This window comes from Cicer arietinum, chromosome 4 (genome assembly GCF_000331145.2).
Source record: "Cicer arietinum cultivar CDC Frontier isolate Library 1 chromosome 4, Cicar.CDCFrontier_v2.0, whole genome shotgun sequence".
Taxonomy (NCBI): Eukaryota; Viridiplantae; Streptophyta; class Magnoliopsida; order Fabales; family Fabaceae; genus Cicer; species Cicer arietinum.
The window spans coordinates 27210665-27237890 of record NC_021163.2 but is presented as its reverse complement, the minus strand read 5'-3'; the positions used below and the strand labels follow the sequence as shown (position 1 = coordinate 27237890).

General features: G+C 31.9%; 2 protein-coding genes across 5 annotated transcripts; one reads left to right on the top strand and one right to left on the bottom strand.

The window, feature by feature from the left end:
• Window positions 1-1375: 1375 nt before the first annotated feature.
• LOC101497525 (uncharacterized) lies at window positions 1376-9140 on the bottom strand. The gene is made up of 11 exons (XM_004497575.4): window positions 8959-9140; window positions 8081-8313; window positions 7364-7479; window positions 6732-6840; window positions 6572-6611; window positions 5999-6088; window positions 5812-5911; window positions 5570-5712; window positions 5214-5316; window positions 3102-3778; window positions 1376-2040 (listed from the first exon to the last, which is right to left on the bottom strand). The coding sequence occupies exons 2-11, from the start codon at window positions 8217-8219 to the stop codon at window positions 1713-1715; spliced, it is 1845 nt and encodes a 614-aa protein (XP_004497632.1). The 5' UTR covers window positions 8220-8313; window positions 8959-9140; the 3' UTR covers window positions 1376-1712.
• Window positions 9141-21741: 12601 nt separating this feature from the next.
• LOC101498269 (uncharacterized) lies at window positions 21742-26489 on the top strand. Of its 4 annotated transcripts, XM_004497579.4 has the most exons (7): window positions 21773-21897; window positions 22264-22331; window positions 22905-23002; window positions 23330-23670; window positions 23750-23882; window positions 24310-24689; window positions 25117-26489. In XM_004497579.4, the coding sequence occupies exons 3-7, from the start codon at window positions 22984-22986 to the stop codon at window positions 26344-26346; spliced, it is 2103 nt and encodes a 700-aa protein (XP_004497636.1). In that variant the 5' UTR covers window positions 21773-21897; window positions 22264-22331; window positions 22905-22983; the 3' UTR covers window positions 26347-26489. The 4 variants fall into 4 exon arrangements, with proteins under 4 accessions (XP_004497635.1, XP_004497637.1, XP_004497636.1 ...); XM_004497578.4 differs by lacking the exon at window positions 22264-22331 and having other exon boundaries at window positions 21742-21897; XM_073367820.1 differs by lacking the exon at window positions 22905-23002.
• The last annotated feature ends 737 nt before the right edge of the window (window positions 26490-27226 follow it).

Here is a 27226-nt window from a genome sequence, read left to right as displayed (position 1 = left end):
AGTATAAAGAGAATGAAAAACGTCAAATACTATATAAATACTATATGATAAAAGAACAAATAGAGTAATAATTATTTTACTATATATCATAGTGTAGAAGAATAAAGATAATTAAAAATGTTTAACTGCCATAAATAAAAACATACAACAAAGTCAATATTGACTAATAAAAAATGAAAAATAATAGGGATAAATCATCAAACTTTTGGAGATCATGTATGACCATATATATTTACCCGGTAGCACAAAAAATAATGAAGATGAGAGCATAATACACGTCCTTCCATGTAGAAGAGGAAACAAAATCTTTCCAAGCAAAGATCAAAGCATTTTGTTTCTTTGATATGAATATAGTGAAAGGAGAACCAAACACCCAACTATTTGAATTCCATAGGAGGTTAAAAAAACATATTCTTGCACAGTCGAATAGTGAGAATTAATCTTCAACTCAAAACTTGAGATCAACATCGAACACATCTTTATCTTAAAGAGTAGCATTTTCAAACTTCTTTAAGGCCATCACTTTATTTGATGCAAAACAAAAAAGAAGGTTGAAATCTTGGAGAAAAAAATCAAGCAAAGTAGAAACCACCACGGATCAAAGAGAGAGTCAAGAGCTACATAAAAAATTATCTCTGTCTCGTACCAATAAAAATGCAAGTGATTTCCTTAGTAAAAATGTGATGAATCTTATTTGATATTGTGAATATTTGTGGTAACAAGAAGATGATGAATAAAGGTAAAAAAAGAAATTAGTTAGAACCAACTAGAATTTTGATAGAAAATCTTCAAAATTCAATAGAAAATAAAAAATTAAGAATGAATCAATTAAACTTCAACAAAAAATTTCTAAAGAAAATTTTGAAAAGTAATTTTTCAGAATAGTTATTGTTTTGATACTATATTGAGAATCATAAATATATCCAAAAAAGAGATAAATAATTAAAAAAAATATTAAACTTCAAATAATAGTGTGAATAATTATTATACTAATAATTAGTGTAAAATACATATTTATATAACGCCCCATAGTTACCTTCCATCTAATTATATCTAACAAAACAATGTGAAAAAGTAAAACAGAGAGCCCTTGAAATCTTATCATTTAGATATCTAGTTATATTGTTTCTAAACATACATATATAAAGAAATGTGATTCAACATTTGTGTAAAGTTTTTTCCATTGTTGTGCATGGAAATTAAACTCTAGAAATAGTTCTTGAAACAAATTTAATTAAACTCTAGAAATAATTCTTAAAACAAATTTATTGTTCTTGTGACTAGTATGGATTTTGGACAATACACGTGATCTTATTATTTGAGTACCAAAATTAACACTAATTTTATACTCGTAATCTCTTGAAAAAAGAACATATGCACATAAAACATTTAAAAATAATTATTACAAAAAGGGTTACAAAGAATATTTCATTCACAAAATTAGGTATCCTTAAGATACACTTTAAAAGTCATACCTCTTTCATTTTTTTCAACTCACACAATATTTGTTCCAACCCTGTTCCAACCCAAGTTCCAACAATCCCCCATTTAAATTTAAAAAAAAATCTAAAATTGCGTCAAACGCTCTTATAAAATTGTGCATATACGTCTTTTTTGACATCAAACTCATACACAATTTCGCCAACCGTATACAAAACGTGTACTAAACTATTTACATTTGGGGTTAAACTTTCCTCAAAATACCATGTCTTCTATCCTCTCCTATTAAACTTTCCCCTTTTGGTTAATGCAGGAAAACCAAAGCACGTACATTTTTTCTGCCTGCTCAACTTTTTTGGTGCATTTGATGACATACCTTGTGTCACAATGGTGTTGATATTTTTCTCCCTTCTTGACTTAACTTTGTCATCTGAAGACATGTCTTGGACCAAATCAATGTTTAGTTGCTTGTTCTGGCATGTTGCTCCGTCCATTATTGCATTGCTTGCCTCGGTAGGTCTTGAAATATGTTGCTTTGATAAAGTTGGAATTACTTTGATAGGATTTATTTCCTTTAAGTTAGGATTTGTTCCTGTATACCTGAACAAGGCATGATACAAAAAATAAAATCAAACACCAATTAAATATATAATATCAATTATCAACAACAATAAATACTACTTTTCATATTTACAAACAGTTGTAAAATATGTTCTTGTGTAGTTAGTTGCTAATGAGAACGGAATTAGCAATCACATTAACTTGTATTTATGGTAAATACATTATAAATACAGCCTTGCATAGTCTCATAAAACAAGTAAATCATCAAATTAATCCCTAAAATTGTAAGAGTCGGTCATTTTAGATTTAGGAACATTTTCTTCCGGTTATCAAGGGTTGAAACTTAAACCCCTACCTATTTTACAAATATTTTGTCACAAATCAAATTTTGAGGTAGAAACTAATCCAAAATTCATTTCCCATCATTTTCTCACCGAAATTCTTTCTTTTGAGTGAGTGTAAACTCAATAAAAAGAAAAATCAAAGTACCAAAATGCACCAGTGAAGAAAATCTATGATTTGAAAGGAAAACCAATGTCATTTTCTAAAGCTTGGGAACTCACATAAGCATATTGCTTTTGGAGATTAAAAAGGCATTTGGTTGGTATGAATGAGGTAGAAGCTTATAAACTTAATTGGAATGAAAAAGAAGATAGGGAATTTGGTTGGGATGAAGAAGAAGATTAGAGATTGGTTTTGGATGAGGAAGAAGAAGATCCCAAAAATTCAATCCTTCAATTTGGTCTCTATGACATGTCACAGATGTAGCTGTATATGTGGAGTACCACATAGGCACTAAACATGCCAGCTCATACAATGTGGCAAAAGAATTTACCGGAAAGACTAAATTTATTAATGTTTTAGAAATTCAAGGATGTTTTTGTTAATTTGTAAATTTCAGAGACTAAAATGACCGACCCTTGCAATTTCAAGGACTAATTTGATGATTTTCTTCTGACTAGAAATTACATAATATTTCATGGTTTCAGTAGTAGTGCGATCTTGCTGTCCATTTTTTTTCCACAAACCATATGGAAGAGGGGTGAAAATCTAAACTCATAATAACCTTTAGACAATCGTAGAATAAGTAACACAGTCACCTTAAGTTTCGGATGCCAGAGTTAGTCTGAGGCGCTTCTTGTGAAGTTCCCTCCAGTATATCTTTATTTGATACCTCATTTTTATGACAAGGTTTAACATTTTTTATGGAATATGAATCAACTCTACCATATCTTTTCATGCAAGGTGACTCTTCATTGGCAAAGCTAGAAGAGGCCATCCTTGAATTTAATCGGTATTCCCTAACCATTGAAATGGCCTTGTCTAATGTTTCTAGAGCCTGTTCAACCTCCGAGCGGATAAATACACTCCTCTTGCCTTCTTGTACATTTTCACCAACTTCGTCATTCAGAATGTCGTCTACTTTCTCATCATCGTCCACACTTTTCATATTCTCTTCCTTACCTAATTCTACAATCTCACCGAAAGCTTTCCTATTTTCTAGTACTGTCGCATTCATTGCCGATGACATGACATTATTTGAATGTTGATTTCTTTGATCCTGTATAGATACATCTTTTCCCCCACCCAGCTTAGTTTCAAAAAGATCTTCAGAAGGGTGAATTCTTGCAACTTGCTGAAGCTCTCCGCTATTCACAGCCTTTGATTTACTAGTAGTAGTGCCGCTATATAGAGCCTTGCGAATTCTAGCATACAATGGATCCCCCAAGGCCTTGCTGAATTCTTCATTATCACGGCTCATCACAGAAGCCACAACCTATAATATTATATGGGTTGGTTAATGTTAAAAGATGATAGAAAATAGTACCAAATAGTAATGTGACGATGCAAAGATGTTTCACATTTATATGAGCATGATGAGAAGTGTCAATGAAATTGGCAGTTTTCACAATCATTAATTGTGCAGATTTGATGATACTTGTAATTATGTAATTATTCTCATAATTAATTAGTTCAGCTGTAGATTAGTCGTTATAGTAAGACTTAAGGTTACGTATCATTCTGTATCAACATTATTTAAAGGAGAATTCTCCAATGGAAATGATACATTTTACCAATTAGAAATCATGAGTTTAACAAGAAGAACATTGTAAATCAGTTGAATCCACCTTTCAAACTAGCCTTTGCAATTGAAATAAGCTTAGTTCACAAAGTCAAAGTGAAAGTTGGTGAAATAATCAAAGAATCCATGTTAATTAGCATGATGAAGTTAAACCTCATAAGTATATGACTTTCATTTAAATAGCGTAAAATGAAGTATATGAAATATAAGTTTAGCATGAGGAGCACTAATTCTAACTTAGAAATGAAAATTGGACTACTTATCTGAAAAGTCTTATGGTTTAAGAATCTTGAGTTCATCATACAAAATAACGGGGAGGTAGAGGAAGAAATAAATCACAAGATTCAAATGGGGTGGACGAAATGGACGATTGCTTCTGGAATAACTTTTGATCGAAATGTGCAATTCAATCTTAAAGGAAAATTTTACCGCAAAGTTATAAGACCGACAATGTTGTATAAGACTAAATGTTGAGTGGTAAAGAGCCAACAAGAAAGTAAGTTCAATATTGTAGCGATGAGCATTATATAACTGATGAATGGTCACACAAGACAAGATTAGGAATGAAAACATTAAATGAAAATGAGATTAACACCTAGCTTAGAAAATATGGAATATCTTGATTTAGATGGCCTAGGGATGTATGGAGAAAATCTTTAGAATCATTGGAAGAAAACTATAGGCTAAAGCATTAACAATTATATGAAATTTAATGATTTGTCGTTAGACATGATTTATGATAAGGCATTTTAACGTCGTTTAATCTATGGAGCTAACTTCACCTAGTGGGAAGTAACAAAAGGCTTTGGTTGTTTCTGTTGTTAATGTGTTCTAAAATTTTCCTTTTGATGCTCTTAATATTTGGTTTGTAAGGTGAGGAATGCCTCTAACTTATCAACATATTTTCAAACGCATCTGATGTGAGACTCTAAACAAATGCTTTGTTTAAGGAAAATACCTTACCTTCTTTTCTTTGTAATCTTTCTTTTCATCTAACAAAAAAAACTATTTTACTAAAAACAAGTAATAGTAATCTAATGATAATAATTAAAGAATCGATTATAGAATATAGCATATTAACAAAAAAATGTTGAATGTCAAAGAAGTATACATGAAAAGAATCTGTAACCTTCTGATAAAGTCTGAAACCGTTGCTGATGAGCTGCCTTGAAATAAAGTTTATCATGGACGGAGGAACAAAATCCAGCTTCACATCCATATTTGTTATTGTCCTACAAAACATGAGTTATTGAATTAGGATTGCATATAAAAAATCCATTTTGTTTGTGGTACCCTTTTCATTTTTCACAGCATGTTGATTAGTTTGTTATGATTCTTAACAAAAGTGTCCACATTATGACATTACACTACATCTATGTCAAGTATATTCCATAACTCCATTCAAGTAAATTCTTTATATTCTTTGTTTTCTTTTTCCAGTACATAATTGTTATGTTCGAGTACACCTAAAAGGCTAAAACTCACCGAAAGTAACTTCTTTCGGACGTCAACTTTTGCAAAGCAAAGCCTCCCACTAAATCAACCCTCACGACATCCTTTGCTTCCGGAATCGCCTCATTATTTAAACCAGAAAGGGTCCCCACCATGACACTCTTCAACTCAGGGACCTTAGAGCAAAATTAAGCACAAATTTCTCGAAAACTTCATTCTAGTCTGTAATCAACTTTCTCTAAAATGAAAAAGCAAAGAAAGGTAAAGACGATTACCGAATTCGTAAGAACAACAATTAAGTCATCTTGAAAGTATTCAAACATATAGTAGTGCACTACAGCTTCCCTCAAAGACAGAGGCCATGAAACCTTCATCCTTTCTTCCAAAATTCAGAGCAAAGTCATAATTTAAAAATTAAAACCTTGAAAAGTGGTATTTTTAGTTAGTGCAGGCAGCACAAACCTCACTAGTGATATTTGTTCCCCAATCTGGACCTTCTGTAAACATTCAGATGACAAGATTTTGAAAGCAGGAATAGTAGACTGAGGCCACCTACATGAACATTTTTAAAAGGGTGTTAGCTAGAAGTATCAGTTACATTTTTATAGCGATAAAATTACTTCGTCTCAAAGGCATTTCCAAGGTATAAAATAGCTTTCAGAACCACCAGATAACAAAAACTGCAAATCAAATGTATGCATAAGTATGAAGCACAACCAGTCAACCACTGACACCAAACACGGCACTAATACTCTGAAACTGGTAATGATTTGAAAAGATGAATTTATTGGATATGTAATCACATGTGTTGGTGTCGTGTCAGTGTCAAACACCGACACATATCAGACACCAGACACATCTTCAATATGAAATGTAGATTCTACGTAGCATAAGAAAACATTTCTGGAAACTATTATTTTCTCAGCACCCCAAAAGACACCAAAATAAAGCAGTTCTGTTTCTTTTTCATCAAGGTTAAAACATTGAACCTAATACAGAAAACTAAAGGAACGTGTTACACAAAATAATTCTCACCATTTTTGGTAAAGGGAGGTCTGCCATGAGATACATAAACCTGTAATGATGAAAATAACTATTTCAACTTTGCAAGTTGACATCAATAATATGGTGTTTGTAGTTTTGTCATTAAAAAGGCTGATGCTAAAAGTTTTCATTGTTTCACAGAGTGACTTACAAACATCAACAGGTCCATCTACAAAGCCTTCCACTAGCAGCGTATGAAAGGGAGTTCCCTCCGGTCCTTCACGATACATAACACGGAATTCTTCGCTATCCTGTTTTAACTATTTTGGAAGAAGTAAAGTTATCAACTATGAATCCATACTTTCATCACCAAAAATCAAGTATCTTCATCCTAAAGCTTTAACAGAATCAGGTTACAGAAGTCACATGAAGTTGCTTTAGTCCATTTGAATTTTAAACATAGAGCAGTGTTCGACCAGTGTTCTTAATTGCGGATCATGGAAAATAGTGGTTTGTTCCAATTCTGCTATGTTATAATCTTATAGTGCCGCAGTAGCAGTTATTTGACAACATTTTGGACTCAATAGCATATTGCAAATTCCGCTATGCTATAGCGCAATAGCGCCTATTTGACAAAACTGTGTTCGACATAAATCAAAGAGCCAACGAGGTACATCAATTGAAAACTCCTGATTTCTATGAAAGAAAGTTACCAATTAGACATTCAAAACAAAATGGTTCAGGATCTAACTGATTAGAAGATCACATATATAAGAAAAAAAACAGTTTATCTAAAAAACAAAACATTGTAAAACTGCAGATTCCAGAGGGTGGAGATCATACTTTCCAATCAGTGTGTGATGCATTAGACCTTCCATGATCATCTGAAGCACTCCTCAACATATCAAGAAAGTTAGATATCTCTGCAGTCTTATGTTCTACTAATTTCTCCTTATATCCTGTACAAAACCAAACATACAATTACAAAAACAAAGAACACAAAGCTAAGCAACTTAAATAACTGTTCCACTGAGCTAATACCGGTTCTTCATAAATGATTTCAAAAGAAAGAGTAAATAATCATTTTGGTCCGTGAACGTATGAGACATTATCACTATAGTCCACGAATGTATCAAAACTACAAAAACATCCCAAAATGTGTATTTTGTTGGTCAATATGGTCTTAGAACGTGTATTTCGAGTTGGTTCAGTCATCGAATATGTCTTCTGTTCCATAAATTACTAACAGAAGACAACTCGGGAACATTTTGCAATTTTGATACCTTTAGATAGTGTAATGACAACACCTCACACATTTAGACACCAAATTAACTATGAGAATAATTTTGATGCACTGACCGTATAAAAAAAATTTACACTTTCTACCAATCACAAACCATCATTTGTATGACTTTTAAGTTAGATATAATAAAAGTCAAACTGTTTTAAAGATCGAATGATTATGATTTTCTGACCGTGTAAAAAATATTTACACCATAAGTGCATATGAATTAAATCCATTAACTATTTACTCGAAAAGAAATTAAAGAATGTTATCACCTTCATCTTCTAGTTCTGGTGAAGGTAGGAGTTGACTTTTGACAAGCTTTTTGAGTATCTCAACATTTGTAAGATCAGGTGAGGCAAGGGTCCTATCCAGCTTCTCCCTATACTGAACAATCTTTTGTTTCTTCTCCATCTTTGCATTTCTTTTGAAAAAAAGGAATACGCCTTTTCTCAAAAAGTCATATCAGGCATAAGTACCAATGGTTCATAGGATTCCCAAACTCATCCTAAATTTACCACAATACCAATCCAATTAAACAAGGTTAACCATTCAAACATAATTCTATTCTCATCGCATCAATCATGCTTGATAAAATACAAAAAATTGTTTGTGTTTAATTGATCAGAAAAGTCCATGAAGTGTCAGCTCAGTGGTAAAAGTTTCACCTCAAGAGACGAGTTCAAAATCCCTCCGGTTGTACATTGACAATTTCATTTTTGTTTTTTAACCCTCCAGTTCTCAAGAGAATGGGACCTAGTAATTTGAAAATTTGACCGGGAGGAAAGCAAAGTCTGACCAAAATTTGTTCCTACCGAGAGGCAAGTAGTGTCACTTTAATTAATAATAATACCTCATCCCCTAATTGTTTCAAAAAATGGCCACAAAAGGTTTGCCTCTATTAGAATAAGCAATTGCAGTTCTTGGTAAATTCACCTTCATACGTATAAATATCAAAAAACCAAAATGAAAGAAAAGCCATTAAACATTCACAATAACATAACCATTTGAATTACAGCCATTGCACCAATAAAAATGAGAAAGTGAAAACAAAAACAAAAATCTAGTGTTGAAGTTAATAATATACACAACATGCAGAAACTGAAGGAGCTGAAAGAAATAAAATGGAATAACAAAAGATGAAAAATCTTACTATGGAATAGTGATTTTGAATGTTTTGAAGAGAAGAAGGTAGAATCAAGAAAAGGAAGATCTGAAACGGTGATAAAATAATAAAACTGGAGAGAGATTCATTCAGGTGATGTAACCAAAAACCAATCTACTCTTCAATGGACCCAACTAAAGTCACACGCTCAACTACTGTGATGGAACGACAGAAAATGAAAAAAGAGAAAGAAAAAAAAATTATATATATATAGTTTTGAAATAAGTTATTATTTACTCTTGTCAAAAAAGTAAATTAGTATTCACATGAAAATGTGAATTTAAAAAAATAAATAAATAAAAAATAAAAAGAATATTTTTTAGTCAAAAAGAGGATAAAGGTGAGCAAAATATATATTTTTCTTTGATATTTTTTTGTATGAAAATATTTTTTTAGGGAAATAAAGCTATATTATTAACTAGAAGAAGAAAATGAAATTAATCTTTTACAACCAATACACAAAATATGAGTACATCACTTTTAAGACATTCGGAGGGGTAGCCGATACAACTCTGGTCATGTTGATAAAAGATTTAGAATCACTTTTAAAGATGATATTTTTTTAAGTCCATATTTCGAACCACTTGAACACTATGAAGAAGAGTCCAAGCTTCAGCGAAAAGAACAGTCATGCGTCTAGGTTGTCATAGTAACCAAATCAATAGTTTTCATTCTCATTGCGAATGAGCCTTCTTAAGAAGGAATTTCGGAATATTCATATGGGGTGTTTTCCAAGTAGGCTAAATACTAGTATTCTTGTGTTCCCAAAACCCAGAGGGTTTACTAGTCTCTTTAACAAGCAAATGAACATAATGTTGAATTTTAATCCAGAAATTCGTGTACAAGTCAGAGGAGTTTGAAAACACAAGTACATTTATATCCTTCCAAAGCCTCCAAACGATGACTCCAAATCAGGTAGGTCACAATCAAGGAACACAACCAATATTATCAGTAGATAAATTCCACTTCAACCAAGCATGCATACCCAAGCTGAAGAAACAACTCCATTGAGATGAATTTATGATGATATTCAAAACTTCGGACACCGGCTTACAGTCACATAGTATATGCATTATGGATTCAAGACGATAATTGCAATGAGGACAGGTATCATCTGACGTCATGTTGCGTCTCTTATGCTCCATATTAGTCAAGATGTTTCAATGAGCTAGTTTTCAAATGAAAGACTTGATGTTATTAGGACTAGGTCACTCCCAAGCTTTAAAGAACATAAAAATCATGTTTGTTCTCATTATTCTCCACCTGGTTAACCCTAATATGTCATATGTTGACTTAAGAGATAATTGAACCTCAATAGCAGGAACCCAATTCGGGAAATTTGCTTCTTCATTCTTGATAGGGGGTCGAGTAGCTTCAATTTTGGAACAAATATCATTCAAAATGAGGCATTCGAGCACATCCACTTGCCAACTATTATTATCTACATAGAATGACGTTGGGTACTCAGCTTGGCCTATGGGGATTTGACCTTGCACTGCTCATGGATGGGGCAAAATCCAATGATGCATTTGTCCATCCAAAATCTAGTATCTTGATCATTACGCATCGTCCAAGCTATGTTGCAATCCACCTCTGGCCAAGCTTGAGAGATGGCTTGCCAAATGTGAGAAGTGTTGTTGCGAGAAATTATCTTATGCATAACTTGAACACCACATCCCAATTTGGCTCGCATCACTCTAACCCAAAGTTTATCAAGACATGCTACAAGTCGCCATAGTTTTTGTTAAGAACTCTCATGTTTTTGAATCCAATACCATTTTCCTTCTTTTGAGAGGATAGTATGTCCCATGATATCATATGGCATGTGTGATATTCCTCAGTGCTTCCCCAAATAAAATTTCAACATATCTTATTAGCTTGGTCACATATGGAATTCGAACTCAAAGAGGTTTGCATCGTATATCCCAGGATGTTGAAGGTGCAAAAATATAAGAAAGGGGTTTAATTGTGTTTTGCCTTATTAAAAATATTTTTTCAAAATCCTGATTTGGGATATTGAGAACAGATAAAAAATCAAATGCAACAATAAAACAAAGTAACAGGAAAGAGGGAGAAACATTGAGATTTATATCAGTTCACTACCAACGTGGCATCTTCGTTTAGACCCCACACACCGAAGGATTTATCCATTAATTCAAACTTGAACTACAACACCTAATCCTACAAGTTAGTCTTCTCAACTTCCAGCCTGAAACCTACATACGATTGAGACACTATAATACATTGACCTTACAAGTCAACTCTTCTCAACTTCCAACTTGAAACCTACAAGTCATTGGGGCAGAATAACCACTACAAGGTTGGGTTACAAAAAGGGTGAAATGGGGTTCTCTTTTGCTTCTTCTAAGAAAATTGATTACAATTGATTTCACACTAAAATAGGGCACTAAACATTAACTAATATAAAGTAGAACGAGTGCCTTTGCTAAAACTAAAACCTTGAATTTTGAATGCTTAGAGAATTTTGAGTTGGTAAGGTTTTCTGAGTTGTTGTGTTGCGTATTCTTCAATAGAATTAATCCCTTCATATAACACGAATTAAGGTTTCAATATTGCCCCCAACAAATTTTAAGCGTATCTTCCTTGTGCGAGGTCAACAAAGATCTTCAAAAAAAGTAAATCTTGATATATATTGTTTGATAATGTAATCATTGAAACTTGATTAATTCCAAAATAAATCTTCAACCAAATCTTCTGAATGATTATGTAAAAGAATGTTCAGATAGAACTTGAAGATAATTCTCCTTGAATCTTCTTATAGTATCTTTCTTGTGTGGGGTCAACGGAGATCTTCACAAAAAAATGAACACTGATAGATATGGTTTAGGAATATGACTGATGAAACTTGATTAATTCCAAAACGAATCTTCAACCAAATCTTCTAGAACTATTATGTGTGAGAATGTTCAGATAGCGCTTGAAAATAATTCTCATTGCATATTTGGAGCGTATATTTCTTGTGCGAGGTCAATAGAACAACTCAGTCATCATCAAAATGCGCATCTTTTGTTCTTTGACCATAAAAATCGTGAAACAACTCAGTCATCATCAAAATGCTCATTTTATTCATCAGAACATAACTTGATCATCAGAGTTAGATATTGTGTTGATTGGTTCAGGTAGTCAGAGGCAGAACTACATGACTTACAATTAGTGGCATGGACAACGTCACCTCGTTGCATCTTCAAAGCATGTTGTGTATCAGAGGCAACATCTTGGAGCAAGTTGCAGTCTTTAGAGGGAGTTGAACTTGAGCTTCAGAGGAAACTCGAATAGAAGCTGCAGAGTTATTGTAGTAGGTGCTTTAGAGACATAAACTATAGAGGCATGCTAAACAAAGGCACGTTTCAGTCTTCGGAGGCAGACGCACATAAGCTTTAGAGGCACACTGGGCAAACACTTTAGAGGCAAACCTTCAGAGGCAGATGCACGCATACAACAACATGTGTAATAACTAGAGGTTGAAAGTTGTGTTGACTTCCTTTGACTTCACCTCACTCTGATGATTTTGTTTCCTTTGATGTCTTCATTTCCTCAAACATCTTCACTTTCCTTTGATATTGTTTCCTAGTTCTATTTATTGCACACTCATTGAAATCATTAGTGCAATAAATTGTTCTCACAAAGTACCTTATGTAAGATAGGGAAGATTGTGCAAGAGTAGTCCTACCGACAAAAGACAAGTTAGTAGTCTTCCATCTAGTAAGTTTCTTTCTCATATGCTCTAGGATAAAAGAGTAGTTTTTCTTTGAAATCCTTTTTTGAAGAAGAGGGCCGCCTAAGTAATTTCCAAGATCATTTGTAGCTTTGATCTCCAAAGCAACACTCATCTTAGTCACCTTTCTATCCCAATATTCTTAAAAAAGAATACTTTGGATTTACTAAGGTTTATTTTTTGGCCAGACTTCATGCAAAATTCTAATAAGGTCTCACGCACAAGATGAGTTTGCTCCATAGAGGCTTCAACAATTAAGACAACATTATCTATAAAACAAACATAGGAAATTTTTGGAGCACTCCCAAGACCCAAGCTAATAGGTTTCCAAACATTTGAGCTAATTAAGTAAAAAATTATATGTCCCAATATTTCTAAGGCAAGCACAAAAAGATAAGGCAAAATCATATCTATTTGTTTAAGTCCTCGGGACGATACAAAAGAATTTGTTTGGCCTTCATTCCAATTTATGCGCATGGAAGAAGAGGAGATACAAGTTCCATCAAGTTATTCAGAGTTAGAGGAGGGTCTAGAATTCGCAGAGTATCAAATATAAAGTTCCACTCCAATCTATTGCAAGCCTTTTACAAATCAAGCTTTATTATCATATATCACATTTTTCATTCATATTATTCAAAAGATGGATGCATTCTTGAAACACTATGATATTATCCATCGTAGATCGCCCAAGAATGAAACTGTTTGAGTATAGTCTACCACATAGGGGAGAATGTTCCTTAATATTTGAGTTACCACCTTAGTGAGCACCTTGCAGGCCACATTACACAAATCAATTAGGATAAAAGTGAGATATCTTCGCAGGGTCTTCACACTTAGGAATAAGAGTAAGGAAGGTTTGGTTCATTGTCTCTATATTCATAGGATCAGTAAAGTACTCTAGGATAAGTCTATGGAGAGAGTCACCAACCAAATCCCACTGACTTTTAAAGAAAATATGGTGGAGCCCATCAGGACCTGGGGATTTGAAACTCTTCATACTAAAAAATCACTCTTAGTTTCCTCCAAAGTCATATGCCTCGATAATCGAGCTTGATCACTAAGCTTTATCATAAGGAAGATAGTAGTTATGTGAAAAGAGCACTCCAAGTTAATGTTAGAAGAGTAAAGTGTACTGTACAATGACATGACATGTTGTAACTGGTCCTCATCATCATCTCACTCATCATTTTGATCTTTAAGAGCGACAATCCTATTGCGTCTTTCGCGCTTCAAAGTTGACATATCAAACCATTTACAATTCCGGTTACCAAGAGTGATCCACTTGTTGTGGGCTTGTTGGTACCAGTAAGCCTCTTCATAGTGAACAATAGTGGTGTACTATTCCCAAAGTTTATTCCTCATAATACTATGTATATCATTCAGGTTGGTTTGAAGAACTCGATTAATGCCTTTTAGTCTCATAAGGATCCGTTGTTTTCTTTTGAAAATATTTCCAAAGAAGTCTTTGTTGCAAATCTTGAGGATTTTTGTAGTACTCTTGATGTTTTGACTCAAGTTAGCATATTCTTTCCAAGAATTAAAAATCTGGTTTTTGAAGTCAGGGTGATCCAAACAAGCCTCAATGAACTTAATGTAGCTTGTACCATTTCCTTCTATATGCAACTGAGTGCAAAACCACAAGGCACGATGATTTGACGAAGGGATGTGAAAATGCATCACATTACTAGTCAGGAATAATTCGCACCAACCTGCATTACACAAAAATATGCCAGTCGCTCACTGAATTGGCATCTCGTCCAAGTGAAAGGAGATTTTGAAAAACCAAGATCCATGAGTTGACAATCATTGATGCAATCAAAGAACAACCTCACACAAAGCTTGATTAACATGAACACCACCACGTTTTTCATTTGAGGAGATAATAGAGTTGAAATCACCTCCCACACTAGGGCCCCTGGTAAGAAGTATGGAAGTTGCGAAGTTCCTCCCAAACTTCTTGCCTAAGGACAACTTGAGGGCTAGCATAAACAATAGAAATAACCCATGAAAAAGGAGTCCCACAATTAACATGAAGATGAACACAATACTTGAACGTTGCAATAACAGAGATCAGAGAACAATTAATCTTCAAAGGCACTAAATACCTCCATGTATACCAATTATTCAAATCACATCTTTAGAGCAAGCACCACTAATTTGGGTTTCGAGTAAAGCATAAAAATTAATATTGTAAATCTTCATACTATCCTGAATGAGAGTGGGAAAATTTTGTGCTTCTGCTCCCCTACACTTCCAAATCAAACAATTCATAAGGATTTTGTGTGATTTTTTTGGTGTAACATCCTTATGTCCTTTAAGGGTAGTTTCAGTCTTCACCTTATTTTCTAGCTCCATATGAGTAGATTTAGATAAATATGTAGCCTCGAACATGAGAAGTTTCATGTTTCTTAATTTAGCTATAAAAGCTAAAGTTTCTGCATCAAGTTGCACCACATGACAATCCATCGAGAAAACCCCAAGTGCAGTTATATTAGTAGGACTTTGGCATTCAAGAATATTCTTTTGTTCTAACATATTCAATGCATCTTTCTTTTTTGCTAAAAAGACCTCAACCTGCGAAGAGGATGATAAAGCCTTCCAATTATTTTGATTTAAGGTATCATTCTTTTTCATGTTTATGTTATGTTTTATTTTGATGTCCTTCTTATTTATGTCATTATGAGAATTTTTACCACCTTGACTATTTCGAATTCAATGCGTATTCTCTTAGTGAATCACGACAATTTTTGGTGGGTCCATTTCAAAGTTAGTAGCCTTATCATTATTATTTGTCTTCTTCCAAATTAGGTGTTGAAGTGACGAAACATGTTCCAACCTTTGCCACATCTTGCTTGGGTCGATTAGTCTCCATGTTACTACTTTTAGAATAATCCTTACTCAAATTCACCCATTTAACATTTCTTTTGCGCTTCTAAATGCAGTTTACAATCATCCAAGGCCCAAAGTCTAATTCTTTTGTATTTGTTGCAGCCTTATCAGGTGTAATCTCTACCTCATTTTGATGGGTTGGCAACTTGTCACCAAACTTGGTGTCAACCTTAGCAAGAAATTTTTGGTTTACACCCGTTGCCGCTACACTATTTGGATTCACAATCACCAATGCCCGGTCCGAACCAGTCGTGCAACCGTTAGCTTTGTGTCCATATTTACCATATGTGAAACATATAGCATGTAGACTCTCGTATCCCAATATGAACTTATAACCTCATATCATAATGAAAGACTAGAGGTTTTCCAAGATCAATCTTAACACATATACATGCATATTTGCCTCGTGAGTCGATAAAGATTCAATCTGTTAATCTTCGACATGGATACAATTAATGTGATATATTGCAGTTAAAAATAATAAAGAAAAAATATGATGTAAATAAAGATAATATAACAAAAAAAACATATAGATAGCTTTAATGTTTAATGGGTTATAGATTAAAAAAATGTAAAATAACTATAAATAAAAATAAACAATAAAAAATATGTAACTAATTTTAACGAATAATTGACTTCATATAAAGATGATGTTGTGTATAATAATCTTGAAATGCCGTAAAAAAATATCAAAATAAAAAGATTTAAGAAAAGTTGGTCAAATAATTCTCACATTACAACTAAAATAAATATTGGAGATAAAATGTCCAAAATATGCTTTTCAATCATAATCAAAACTATTGTCCAAATATTACTAACGTATGCTCCAATTTTTAAATGTTGTAATAATTTTTAATCAATTATTTATTATTAATCAATTATTATTATTTTTAACTATTTATTTTTTGTTTTTACATTTTTTATTATATAATTCAAAATATTATACAATAAAAAATGAAGTTGAATAGTAACCATCTCTTTAATGCAACCAACCACCCTTTCATTAAAAAAAATTAAAAAAAAAAAACCATTATTAGCTAAAGGAGGGTAATATTTCACTATATGACTTTCTCTTTGTATAAAAAAAAAATCTCACAGTTATGTAAATTAATTATGATAATATTTATTATTTTTTTAAACATAATAAAAAAAATATTTTGGTGGTCAAGTTGAATAAGACCAGTTGATTAGAAAATTTAGAAAAAAATTGTTAAAAAAACCTTCATTATACCCCATTATTTTTTAAAAAACTTGTGTCAAGTACTTAAATAAAGAGAGAATTTGAATATTTAACTCACTTATATGAAAATATTTTCACTTAGCTTTAAACAATGCTGCCTTCTTCAATTGTTGTATTCCTGACTAACTTAATTTGATATATAAAATTTATTAATTACTTTCTTTAAAAAAAACTCACAATAGAATATAATAAATCCTTGGAAAAAAGACTAATTCAAGGTCATTATGAATCCTTGGAAAAAAGACAATAAGATATGAATTATTTACAAGAATATTTGATCAGTATTTACCACAAGAAGATATGAATTATTTACAAGAAGATTTGATCAAGATATATCAATCTCTAGAATTTACAAACTCAATCTTAAAAATATACGAACAATATCAATCTTAAAAATATACGAACAATATCAATCTGAAAAATTTACCAACTCAATTTAACAAAATATGAACAATATCAATATGAAGAATTTACAAATTCAATCTGAACAAAATATGAACAATATCAATATAAAAAATTTACAAACTAAATGTGAACAAAATACGAACATAATCAATCTAGCAGAGTTACTTATATTTGATTTAGAAATAAAGAATTGACTAAAGAACATATTATCAAAAAGTATCATGTTCATAATTATTTTTGAATAATATCATTGTTGACCAAACTAGGAATGAATATATAATTCAGAATTAAACAAATACTAAATTAAAGCCATGATTTTATCTATAAATAGATACTCAATGTTGAAGAAGGAGATCATTGAAAAATCATTAAAAAAAAGTAGAAGAACTCATGCTCAAAATTCCAAATTCATCTTAGAGTTCAAAGGGAGAAACACTTGTTTGAATGAGAAATATTTTCAAAGCGTTTTTCTTAGAGTGTGATAGTCATTGTTATAATCAGCTTGTTAGAAGCAACTATTCAAGTTCCAAACCTTTACATTCAAATTCGTTAGTGGTGTTAGTGTGTCTTCAACAATATGAGATTGTTAGATTGTGTTGAGAAGATTTGGCTGGTATAGTCAAGGTGTGTGTGTTCCTCAAAATTATGGAGTTGTCATGTTGTTTGAGAATACTGGCTTGGAGGGTGAGATACTCTGTAATTCAAGTTTTTGAATTAGTTGATTAAATCTTATGAGTGAAGGGACTGGATGTAGCCAAGTTAGTGGTGAGTAAAGATAAATCACTTGTGTCACTTTATTCATGCACTCCTTACTTTTGTTATTGCTTCTACTCTAAGTAAATCATCAAGTCTGAATCTGTTTAATCAAATAATGAAAATAGTTATAAACTTAGTCAAACACAATTCAACCATCATTTTCGTGTTTGCACCTTCAAGAAATAGTGAAACACACTATCTTCATTAGTTTTTTTTTTATAAATAAAATAAAGACACAAATAAAAAAGTAAGTTCATAAGTTCATGAGACCAGATTAAAAGTAAAGATAGATAGTAAACAGAGAGACGGAGAGATGATGGAGGGTAGAAAAAGAGATGAGAAAGATGTGAGAGAGAGAGAGAGAGAGAGAGAGTGAAATGCGTTATTTTTATTATGTAGTGTTGTTTAAAAATTCATTTTGGTGTTTTATAATAGATTTTAAGGACTTTTTATGGTAATTTAAGGTTATTTATGATTAGCAAAACTCTAGACTAATTTTCTAAAGTCTTGAAAATATTATTGATGTTCAGATCTATCAACTGTGTTCTTGTCTATTTCTCTAAAATTTGTTGGAAAACAAACTTAGTTGATTCTTCATAGCTATGAGTAGATGACGATAATTATCACATATTTTTATTATTACTATATTATTATTTTACGGATTTTAAATCTTAAAATATTTATTTAGGAAAAAAATGGGGAAACAAACATTTCAAATTTTTCCTTCTCATCATTTGTCTACTATCACACTTTTTGTTATATAATAGGTTTCTAATTTGACTTATTTATTATATATACATTTTGAAACGATGTACATTTGAATATATATTTTTCATAAGTTGCGATGATTATGATTATGAAATGTGTGTTTTAGAAATCATTGTTATAATTATGTAATCATTAGTGGGGAAGGTGCACCTATTTATATAATTTTGATTAGAGAGAGTTACTTGTTAGACAAAGGCGCCTCTATGGAAAAGATCACCCTTAGGACGAGGAGGGAAAGACTGTCAACGAGAGGTAAACTCCTTAATCGATACAATGTGTACATATGCATGAATTGAGAGAAAAATACTATCCGTTAAATGGAACCGCCTTTAAAGGAAAAGTCTCTCATAAGAGGAAATAGCTATCAATGAGATGAAGTTTTCTCTTGATTCCTTAAAATATATTTTTAACATGTTAGATTTTCTATGATTCTTTTAATGTTGCTCACTTTGATTTTTATCACTTTAATGAATTGAATTTTAAATATTCTTACTTGATCAAATAAATTTACAAGCTTGTTGATTTTTCATGGATCTATTTTATTGAGAATTATCAATATTTAATGTAGTACCATTTCAGCATAAATGGCACAAAAATTGTGACAGCTATTTGTGTATCTGTGTTTCCTTGCTAATATCGGCTTTGTCACATTTGTTGTCATTTTGTGTTTTATGCTATTAACCTAAATGTTGTGAGTTTGTTCACATATCCATTTTTTTTTAGTAACTTTGAATTGTATTGTTCTCGATTGTTTTAATTTGTACCAATTTGAATAAATAAATATCGTGTGTTAGTTAAAAAAAATATCCAAATTTAAAAAAAAAAATATTATATAAGAGTTTAATTTATATATTGACAGTCAACATGAGTCGTTTATTGTGTTGTTATTTTTATTATTACAGTTACAATCGCGTGATTATAGTTTAAAATCAATGATTCATAATATGGTTAAATATGATTTTAGTTGAAGTAACAATGTCAATTATAAGGAAGTGGGGTTTGAATTATAATTGCACCTTTTAAATTTTTCTGTTAAAAACTTAAGTGTTTAACTCAAGATTGATCTTGGTTACAAACGAAGAACGTTCTTTATTTATTACAAAGTTCTATCTTTCTACCTAGAAAGGATTTCCACAGGTTACCTTACACAATTTTAGAAAGGATTTTACAAGCTACCTTTTAAATCATAAAATGATTTTTACACACTATTTAAGTTATGTTAGCAATATAGTCTTGAGTTACAAAGTAATGATTTTTGAGATTGTTAGAATATGAGTATGCTCAAATCTTGTTTGAGAATAGATTCAAGATTTTAGAACTCAATAAGTATTGATTCTAATATCACATTAAGGACATAACTGAAACTTAGAATGATTGAAAAACCCGAGTTAATTGAATAAGTGATGTTTTGCTTGACACTTTTTGTTCTTCTTGGTTCTTAATCGTGAAGCTTTATTTATAGACTTCAAGAGAGCTTATGACACCTCATTTAGCCGTTGGAAATAGTCCAGATGTCATGAGCAAGTGAATGAACAAGATCAACCATAAAGCAATAACGTTCTTGTTGAAACCAGGAATGTTCTTGTGATCCAAGAACGTTCTTCGAATTTGTCTTTTGAGATGAGATGACTTATGTTCTGATCTTGACAGTTGTCTGAAGTGATTCCATGCCTTGAATCACGTGTGTAGGTCTGTTTGAAGTATAACAAAAATGTCTTTTCTAGTCTGTCAGTTTGTACTTGCATTTGCTTAACTTGGAGAATGATCTTGCTTTATGTATTTTGTGAAGCAAAGTGTTTTGCCTTCGAATTTTGGAGTAATTCTTACTTAGATTGATCCTTGTATGTTTTTGATGAAGATATGAAATGGATTACACTTCCTGGATCTAATCTTTCACATAAAAATCTGATCATTCTTGTTTATGGCAGATGTGGAGAACGTTATTCGTTTTCCAGAAATCTGTCAAGAACATTCTTTGTTTTACTGATTTTGTTTTCTTTATTTTAATAAGATCCGCTTTATAATGCTTGATACTTATCTTGTTTTAACACACTCATATACACATGTTAAATACCAACACACTTAGAATCATAATTAGAAGTCTTAATTAACCTTTTGTTTAATTATCATTAAAACATTAATTTGGGATTTTGTCTCAACATTAGTCACTACAAAATTTCAACCTTTCAATTTTAATTCATATAAAATACAACTTTTAGTTCCTACAAAGTTATCCAGTAAAAAAATTTTAGTCACGGCTGAAACGAAGTATGTTCGTTGTCCTTCAACTTTAAAATTTTTGAAAGATTTTTTACAAGCATGTTATGAACATTATAATAAGTTCCTCCACAGAAATTTAAATTTTTGTTACTTAAGATAAATTAAATATGAATTTTTCAAATGTAAAGAATCAAGCCATTCGTAATGATAATATGGAGCTATAAATCAAATTTTGAACTCATTATTTAAATTGTTGCAATCATGCTCGCTAAAATTTATTTAAAAATAATGTAGACTTAACAATAAAGACTAAAAATTGTATTTTTATTTTTTAGGGATTAAAATTGAAATGTTAAAATTTTATAAATAAAGATGACAATAGGTAGAATTTGAGTAATACTATAGTAATTGTCCTAGTAATCACACTCTTTAAAAAAAACTCGTATCTAAAATTGTATTCAAGTGAGTAACAATCTTAATTTCAACACTAGTGCCTTTGGATACCTAAATAATCACACTTATACATGTTACACTAGTTAAAATTAAAATAAATTGTTCAGTAACAAAGTTTTTAAACTAAAGTATTTTTAAAAACTTATACACTTTTATATATATATATATATTATAAGTTGACATTTTTATTTATATATTTAACTTTTCTATTGATTGTTCATGTAAAGTTCTATTGGAAAAAATAGTTAATTATTTGATACAGACAGTATTTTTCTCAACAAATGGATGAGTAATTAACCTTTTAAATAAATATAAATAAATACAAAAAATAAAAAAGCTTTGCAGGAATGAAAAGAGAAGAGGAGTGTATCCAACCCAACCAAACAAGAGCTTTACTCACCACCTCTCCTCCTTCCTTCCTTCTCATGTCTCTAACGCCGCTGTTTGTTTTTGCTTCTTTGTAAGTCCCAATTACTTCTCTTCTCTTCTTTTCTTTTTCTTACTATTCATTCTTTTTATTTTCCTCACCATCCAAACACTCAATTAGGGTTCGATCATTGCCCCATTCATCAATGTCCAAATTGATCTTTTTTTTAATTACACCTTGTCTATATTCCTCTAAATATTCCAACTTTTTATAACCTAAAGTCATCAAAACACTTTCAATTTTAATTATTATTATTAATTGAAATTGATTTCTAAGGAAAGGAAGGAATTGGGGTTCATGTAATTCTGCAATTGTAACAATACTATATAACTGCAAGTTATAATTTCTCTCCTTTCTGAATTTTCTCTATTTCTAACATTTATGGAATTCTTGAACCAGGACACTGAGTTAGGGTTAACGTCATTGTGATATTGTGTTCCCAGTGTTGAGATACCAATCAATTTGGAGTAAGCATTGTTAAAATTTGACTTAATCGTATAAAATTGTAATTCCATTATACAAATTGGGGTTTGGAGTATGCAGACACCCTTGGGATCAGGCGTGTTGTCACCCTTACATTAGCTGTGTGGACGTAATTGTGTCTGTGTTGTATCAGGTGTCTATGTCGCAGTAACAAGATTGTCAGAATTTTTTTTTTCTTGCTAATAATTAATTCTTGAGGCAAGTTGTATGCTGTGACCTTGAAGAAGATCTAACTCTCCTTCTTTTCTCCTCTTTAAATCTTTCTGATGAAAAAAAAGCCAATTTTGGGGTTGAGCTTACTGTCATTAGTAAGGCCATTAAATTTTTAACTACTGCGTTTATCTATGTACTATGCGAAAGAAATTACATGTTACACATGCATACTATATCTTATCCCTTTTAGTTAAACAAAAAAAGACTAACTAGAAAATGAATTGAGATGTGGTATGAAAACTTTGCTCTTTGGAGCTTACTTCTATAATATCTGCAACATATTGTGTGTGTGAGATATTTTACATTGTATATTCTTTGTTAAGTTGGATTTTGTGTGTGGTCAGGTTGGCTATAAGGTTGCTTAACTTGGTATGCATGTGACAGCAAGTTTGCTTTTTAGTTTGTTTGACATTTGTACCAGCAATGGATCAAGTTGAGCAAGGTAGATTTGGTTGTACTAGCAGCTGTGCACTATAGTATCCTATGTACTTATGTAACACCTACACCTCAAATTGAAGGCATGTATGGTGTCCTGCACATGTCAGTGTCCGACACCGACAATGTGGTTACATTTAATTACTTCTAGTTTTTAAAATTATTGCCGGTCCAGTCTGGTGCCGATATCTTTGTCAGTGTTTCATAGGTTCCTAATATATCTGACAGTGTTTCCCTGGAAGTTTATTTATTGATGTGTGTTTGTTTCTGTGTTTTGCCATAGATCAGGAAAATATCTCCAGACATTTTAGATACTAATTTATTTGAGTTACAGGTAATGAAATGGCGGATGATGCATTGATTAATTTGGACAACTCAAGGGCGAATTGGACTCCATCTCAAGACCAATATTTTCTTGAGCTTATGCTGTCCCATGTTCACAGAGGCAACAGAACTGGAAAAGTGTTTACCAGATTAGCCTGGGCAGACATGACCGAACAATTCAACAACAAATTTGGGTTCAAGTTTGATGTCGATGTGTTGAAGAACCGTTACAAACGATTCAAGAAGCTATACTATGAAATAAAAACGATTGTTAGTCAAAATGGATTCAAGTGGGATGGGACACTAAACATGATCACAGCTGATGATAAAACATGGGAAGAGTATATTAAGGTCCATATTATTGTCGTCAAATATTTCAAAAGCACAAATGAATCTTTCGATTACAATTAGCATGTTTTTGTGCGTGCAGGTCCACCCTGATGCCAAAGCTTTCAAAAAGAAAGTTGTTCCATGTTATAATGATCTATGCATAATCTATGGCCATGCAGTTGCTGATGGGAGATACAGCCTTTCATGTTTTGACGAAGGTTTTGAATATGAAGGTAAAATCAATTGCATTGTTCATTAAATTACTACTTTCGTCCCTAAATATAAGACTCAATTGACTAAATCATGAGAATTAAGAAAGTTGGTAGTAGTATTAAATTTATTGACCTTTGTTATTGTTTTACAAGTTTACCCTTCATGAGAAAGAATTAGCTTATGTTTTCATGAGAGCATTTACTAGAATTGCAGAAAAAGATGTAACATAATTAAGACTTAAGAATATGTTGGCAAAGAAATAATTAATGCAATTGAAAATTTGAAATGGATCTTACAAAAAGGAACAAAGAAAAATCTCAAGAGGGTCCTATATTTAGAGACGAAGGTAGTATTGTATAGCGAAACTCCTTGTAATTTTCTTCACCAATCCGTACATATACTGTAACCATGTTTCATAATTTTTGAACGGTTTTAACTTTTACTCAGAAAACGCTTCAAAAGAACTGGATGACCCTACTAGCACCAGTAAAGGAGTGGATGGTCAGACTCCCCCTACTATTAGTCAAAGTAAAATTGACTGGTCTCCAATGATGGACCGAGTTTTTGTTGAACTTATGTTGGACCAGGTGCGTAAAGGGAACAAGATTGACCGTACATTTACGAGGCAAGCATGGGGAGACATGGCAGAGTTGTTTAATGATAGATTTGGATGTCACTATGGGAAGGTTGTGTTGAAAAACCGTTTCAATGTCCTAAGGAGGCATTATGGCTCTATAAATGTCCTTCTTGGCAAAGAAGGCTTCAGTTGGGATAAGAAACAACACAAGGTTGTAGCTGATGACCAAGTTTGGCAAAAATGCATCAGGGTATGAAGCGCTGTTGGTCATTTTTATTTCATGTTTTTAGCTTCTATTTCAAAAATCATATTTTGACACAAATATAAAACACATTTTGATAATAATTTAAATACTTAATGCAGTTCAAATATGTGATTAATTAGGTTCAGTGGGTGACTTAATGAATATAACAAGACATTAACTGTGATTTGTGTTCAAATATACTCCTTAAAATAGTGGTTAATGACGTTCAAAATCATGGTTAATTGTGTTCAATGATGGTTAATGAGTTGCAATATTTTGTTATATTCATTAACCATATACTGAACGTAATTAACCACATATTTGAATCGTGTTAACCATACCAATTGTTGTCGAAATTTATTGTCAAAATGTGTGTATCAAAATAACAGAACTCTTTCTATTTTCTACTACAATCGCCTACTCATGATTGCAGGCAAATCACAAGTTCCGGCTGTACAGAACTAAAAGCATGCCTTTTTATTCTGGCATGAGCATTGTATGTCGTGATGAAGCTACTACAGATTGCAAGCCAAATCTCGAAAGGAGATCTTGTGGCGGAAAGAACTCTGTCCAAGATCCTAATGCATCGTTGCATGTAGGTGGTGAAAGTGAAAATAATAATTTTACTGTAGATACTCAGCCTCTCCCTAAAGAAACATTGCTTACAGGTGATGAAAGTAATTTTACAAGAGATACTCAACCTCTCCCTAATGCAGCATTGCCTATAGGTGGTGAAAATAATTTTACTAGTGATACTATTTCTCAGCCTCTACCTTATGCAGCATTGCATATATATGGGGAAAATAATTTTACCGTAGATACCATTACTCAGCCTCTCAATGATGCAGCATTGCATATAGGTGGTGAAAATAATTTTACCAGAGAGACCGTTGCTCAGCCTCTCCCAGATGCAGCATTTGGTATAGATGGTGAAAATAGCTTTACGCGATATTCTGTTACTCAGCATCTTCCTAATGCAGCATTGAATCTAGGTGGTGAAAATAGTTTTACCACAGATGCTATTGCTCAGCCTCTCCCAAATGCAGCGTTGACTCTAGGTGGTGAAAATAATTTTACCACACTGTCCACACATACTATTACTCAGCCTCTCCATAATGCAGCATTGAATCTAAGTGTGGAAAATAATTTTACCAGAGATACTATTACTCAGCCTCTCAATAATGCAGCATTGAATATAGGTGGTGAAAATAATTTTACCATAGAAGCTCAACCTCTCCCCAATGCAGAAAACGAAGGTGGTGAAAAGAACTCGACCAGAGAAACTCCGCCTCTAGCAAATGAAGATAAAGAAACATTGCTTATGAGTGTTGGAAAAATTGTTTCTGGTGATCGAAAAAGACATCAAACTAAAACGCCGTCGACAACAAAATTGCCTAAGAAGGCAAGAAACTACAATGAAGGAATGTCAGTAGCCTTGAAACATATGGCGGTTGCAGTTACATCGCTAACCAAGAAAACAAAGAAAGAAGATAATTTTTCTGTAGGTAATGTTATGACTGTGCTTCAGGCTATACCGGACATGGATGACGATTTGATATTAGACGCATGTGATTTTTTGGAAGACGAGAGAAGAGCGAGGATGTTTCTGGCGTTGGATGCTAATTTGAGAAAGAAATGGTTATTGAGAAAGCTTCGTTCATAATAAATGTTCATGTTCAATTGTCTCCCGTTTGTTATATGTTAAACCCTTATGTTCTACGAGACTGATTTTTTGTTTTTCTGTCTATATTGATATGAGTAGAGTTTACACATTGCTATTGAAAAAGGGGTTTGCTTTGCTTTGGATTTTTGTAGGGTGTTATTATCAAGTTTTGGTAGGAGAAAATATTATCAACTAATTACTACTTTATCCAAAAAGCTATATTTTGTATAATTTCATAAACAATAAACTTAACGATCCTTTCATTTATTCAGTTTCATATAAATCACGCCTACATTTCGATCTAAAAAGACGTGAGAGTCTTATTACAAAACTGATTATATATATATATATATTGTTATATTAATTTGTATATATCAATTCTTATAAATTTTAATATATTTTATTGGCATCGGCATTAGGGATATATTTTAATTAGTGACAAAATATTTTTCATTCTAGTACTACTTGTTGGATCTTAAATACTAAAGATAAATAATCTTCTTATTACAAAAAACAATTATAATACATATACAAACTATGATTATCTTTTATCTTTAAATTTGCATATTAGTCTTCGTGCATCATTTACGAATCCTTCATGAATCCTTCAAAATTGTTGATTTTGACAACTGTAGTCTTGATGAATCTTTTGAATTCCTTTGAATTTGCATGATATTTAATAATAAATTTAAAATGTAAAATGTATAGTACGATAGTAAAATGGAAATGTAACAATTAAAAATTATAAAAAAAAATAGTAAATCCATATCCAAAGAAACATAAGATGCAAATATTCATAAATGAAAATTGATAGAAATTTAATGTATGAATCTAACATTGCAAACTAACAAAGTTCAGCCAAAATAAAGGCTACCATAGT

What these genes read in the sequence shown, in the direction of transcription:
- LOC101497525 (XM_004497575.4), bottom strand. Translation starts at nt 8,219, where the DNA reads ATGGAGAAGAAACAAAAGATTGTTCAGTATAGGGAGAAGCTGGATAGG. An exon ending in ACCTCCCTTTACCAAAAATG is followed by an intron (nt 6,089 to 6,571) that starts GTGAGAATTATT and finishes ATGTTCATGTAG; the next exon opens with GTGGCCTCAGTCTACTATTC. An exon ending in TCCGAAAGAAGTTACTTTCG is followed by an intron (nt 5,317 to 5,569) that starts GTGAGTTTTAGC and finishes CATGTTTTGTAG; the next exon opens with GACAATAACAAATATGGATG.
- LOC101498269 (XM_004497578.4), top strand. An exon ending in CGAAGGTTTTGAATATGAAG is followed by an intron (nt 23,883 to 24,309) that starts GTAAAATCAATT and finishes ACTTTTACTCAG; the next exon opens with AAAACGCTTCAAAAGAACTG. An exon ending in TTTGGCAAAAATGCATCAGG is followed by an intron (nt 24,690 to 25,116) that starts GTATGAAGCGCT and finishes TCATGATTGCAG; the next exon opens with GCAAATCACAAGTTCCGGCT.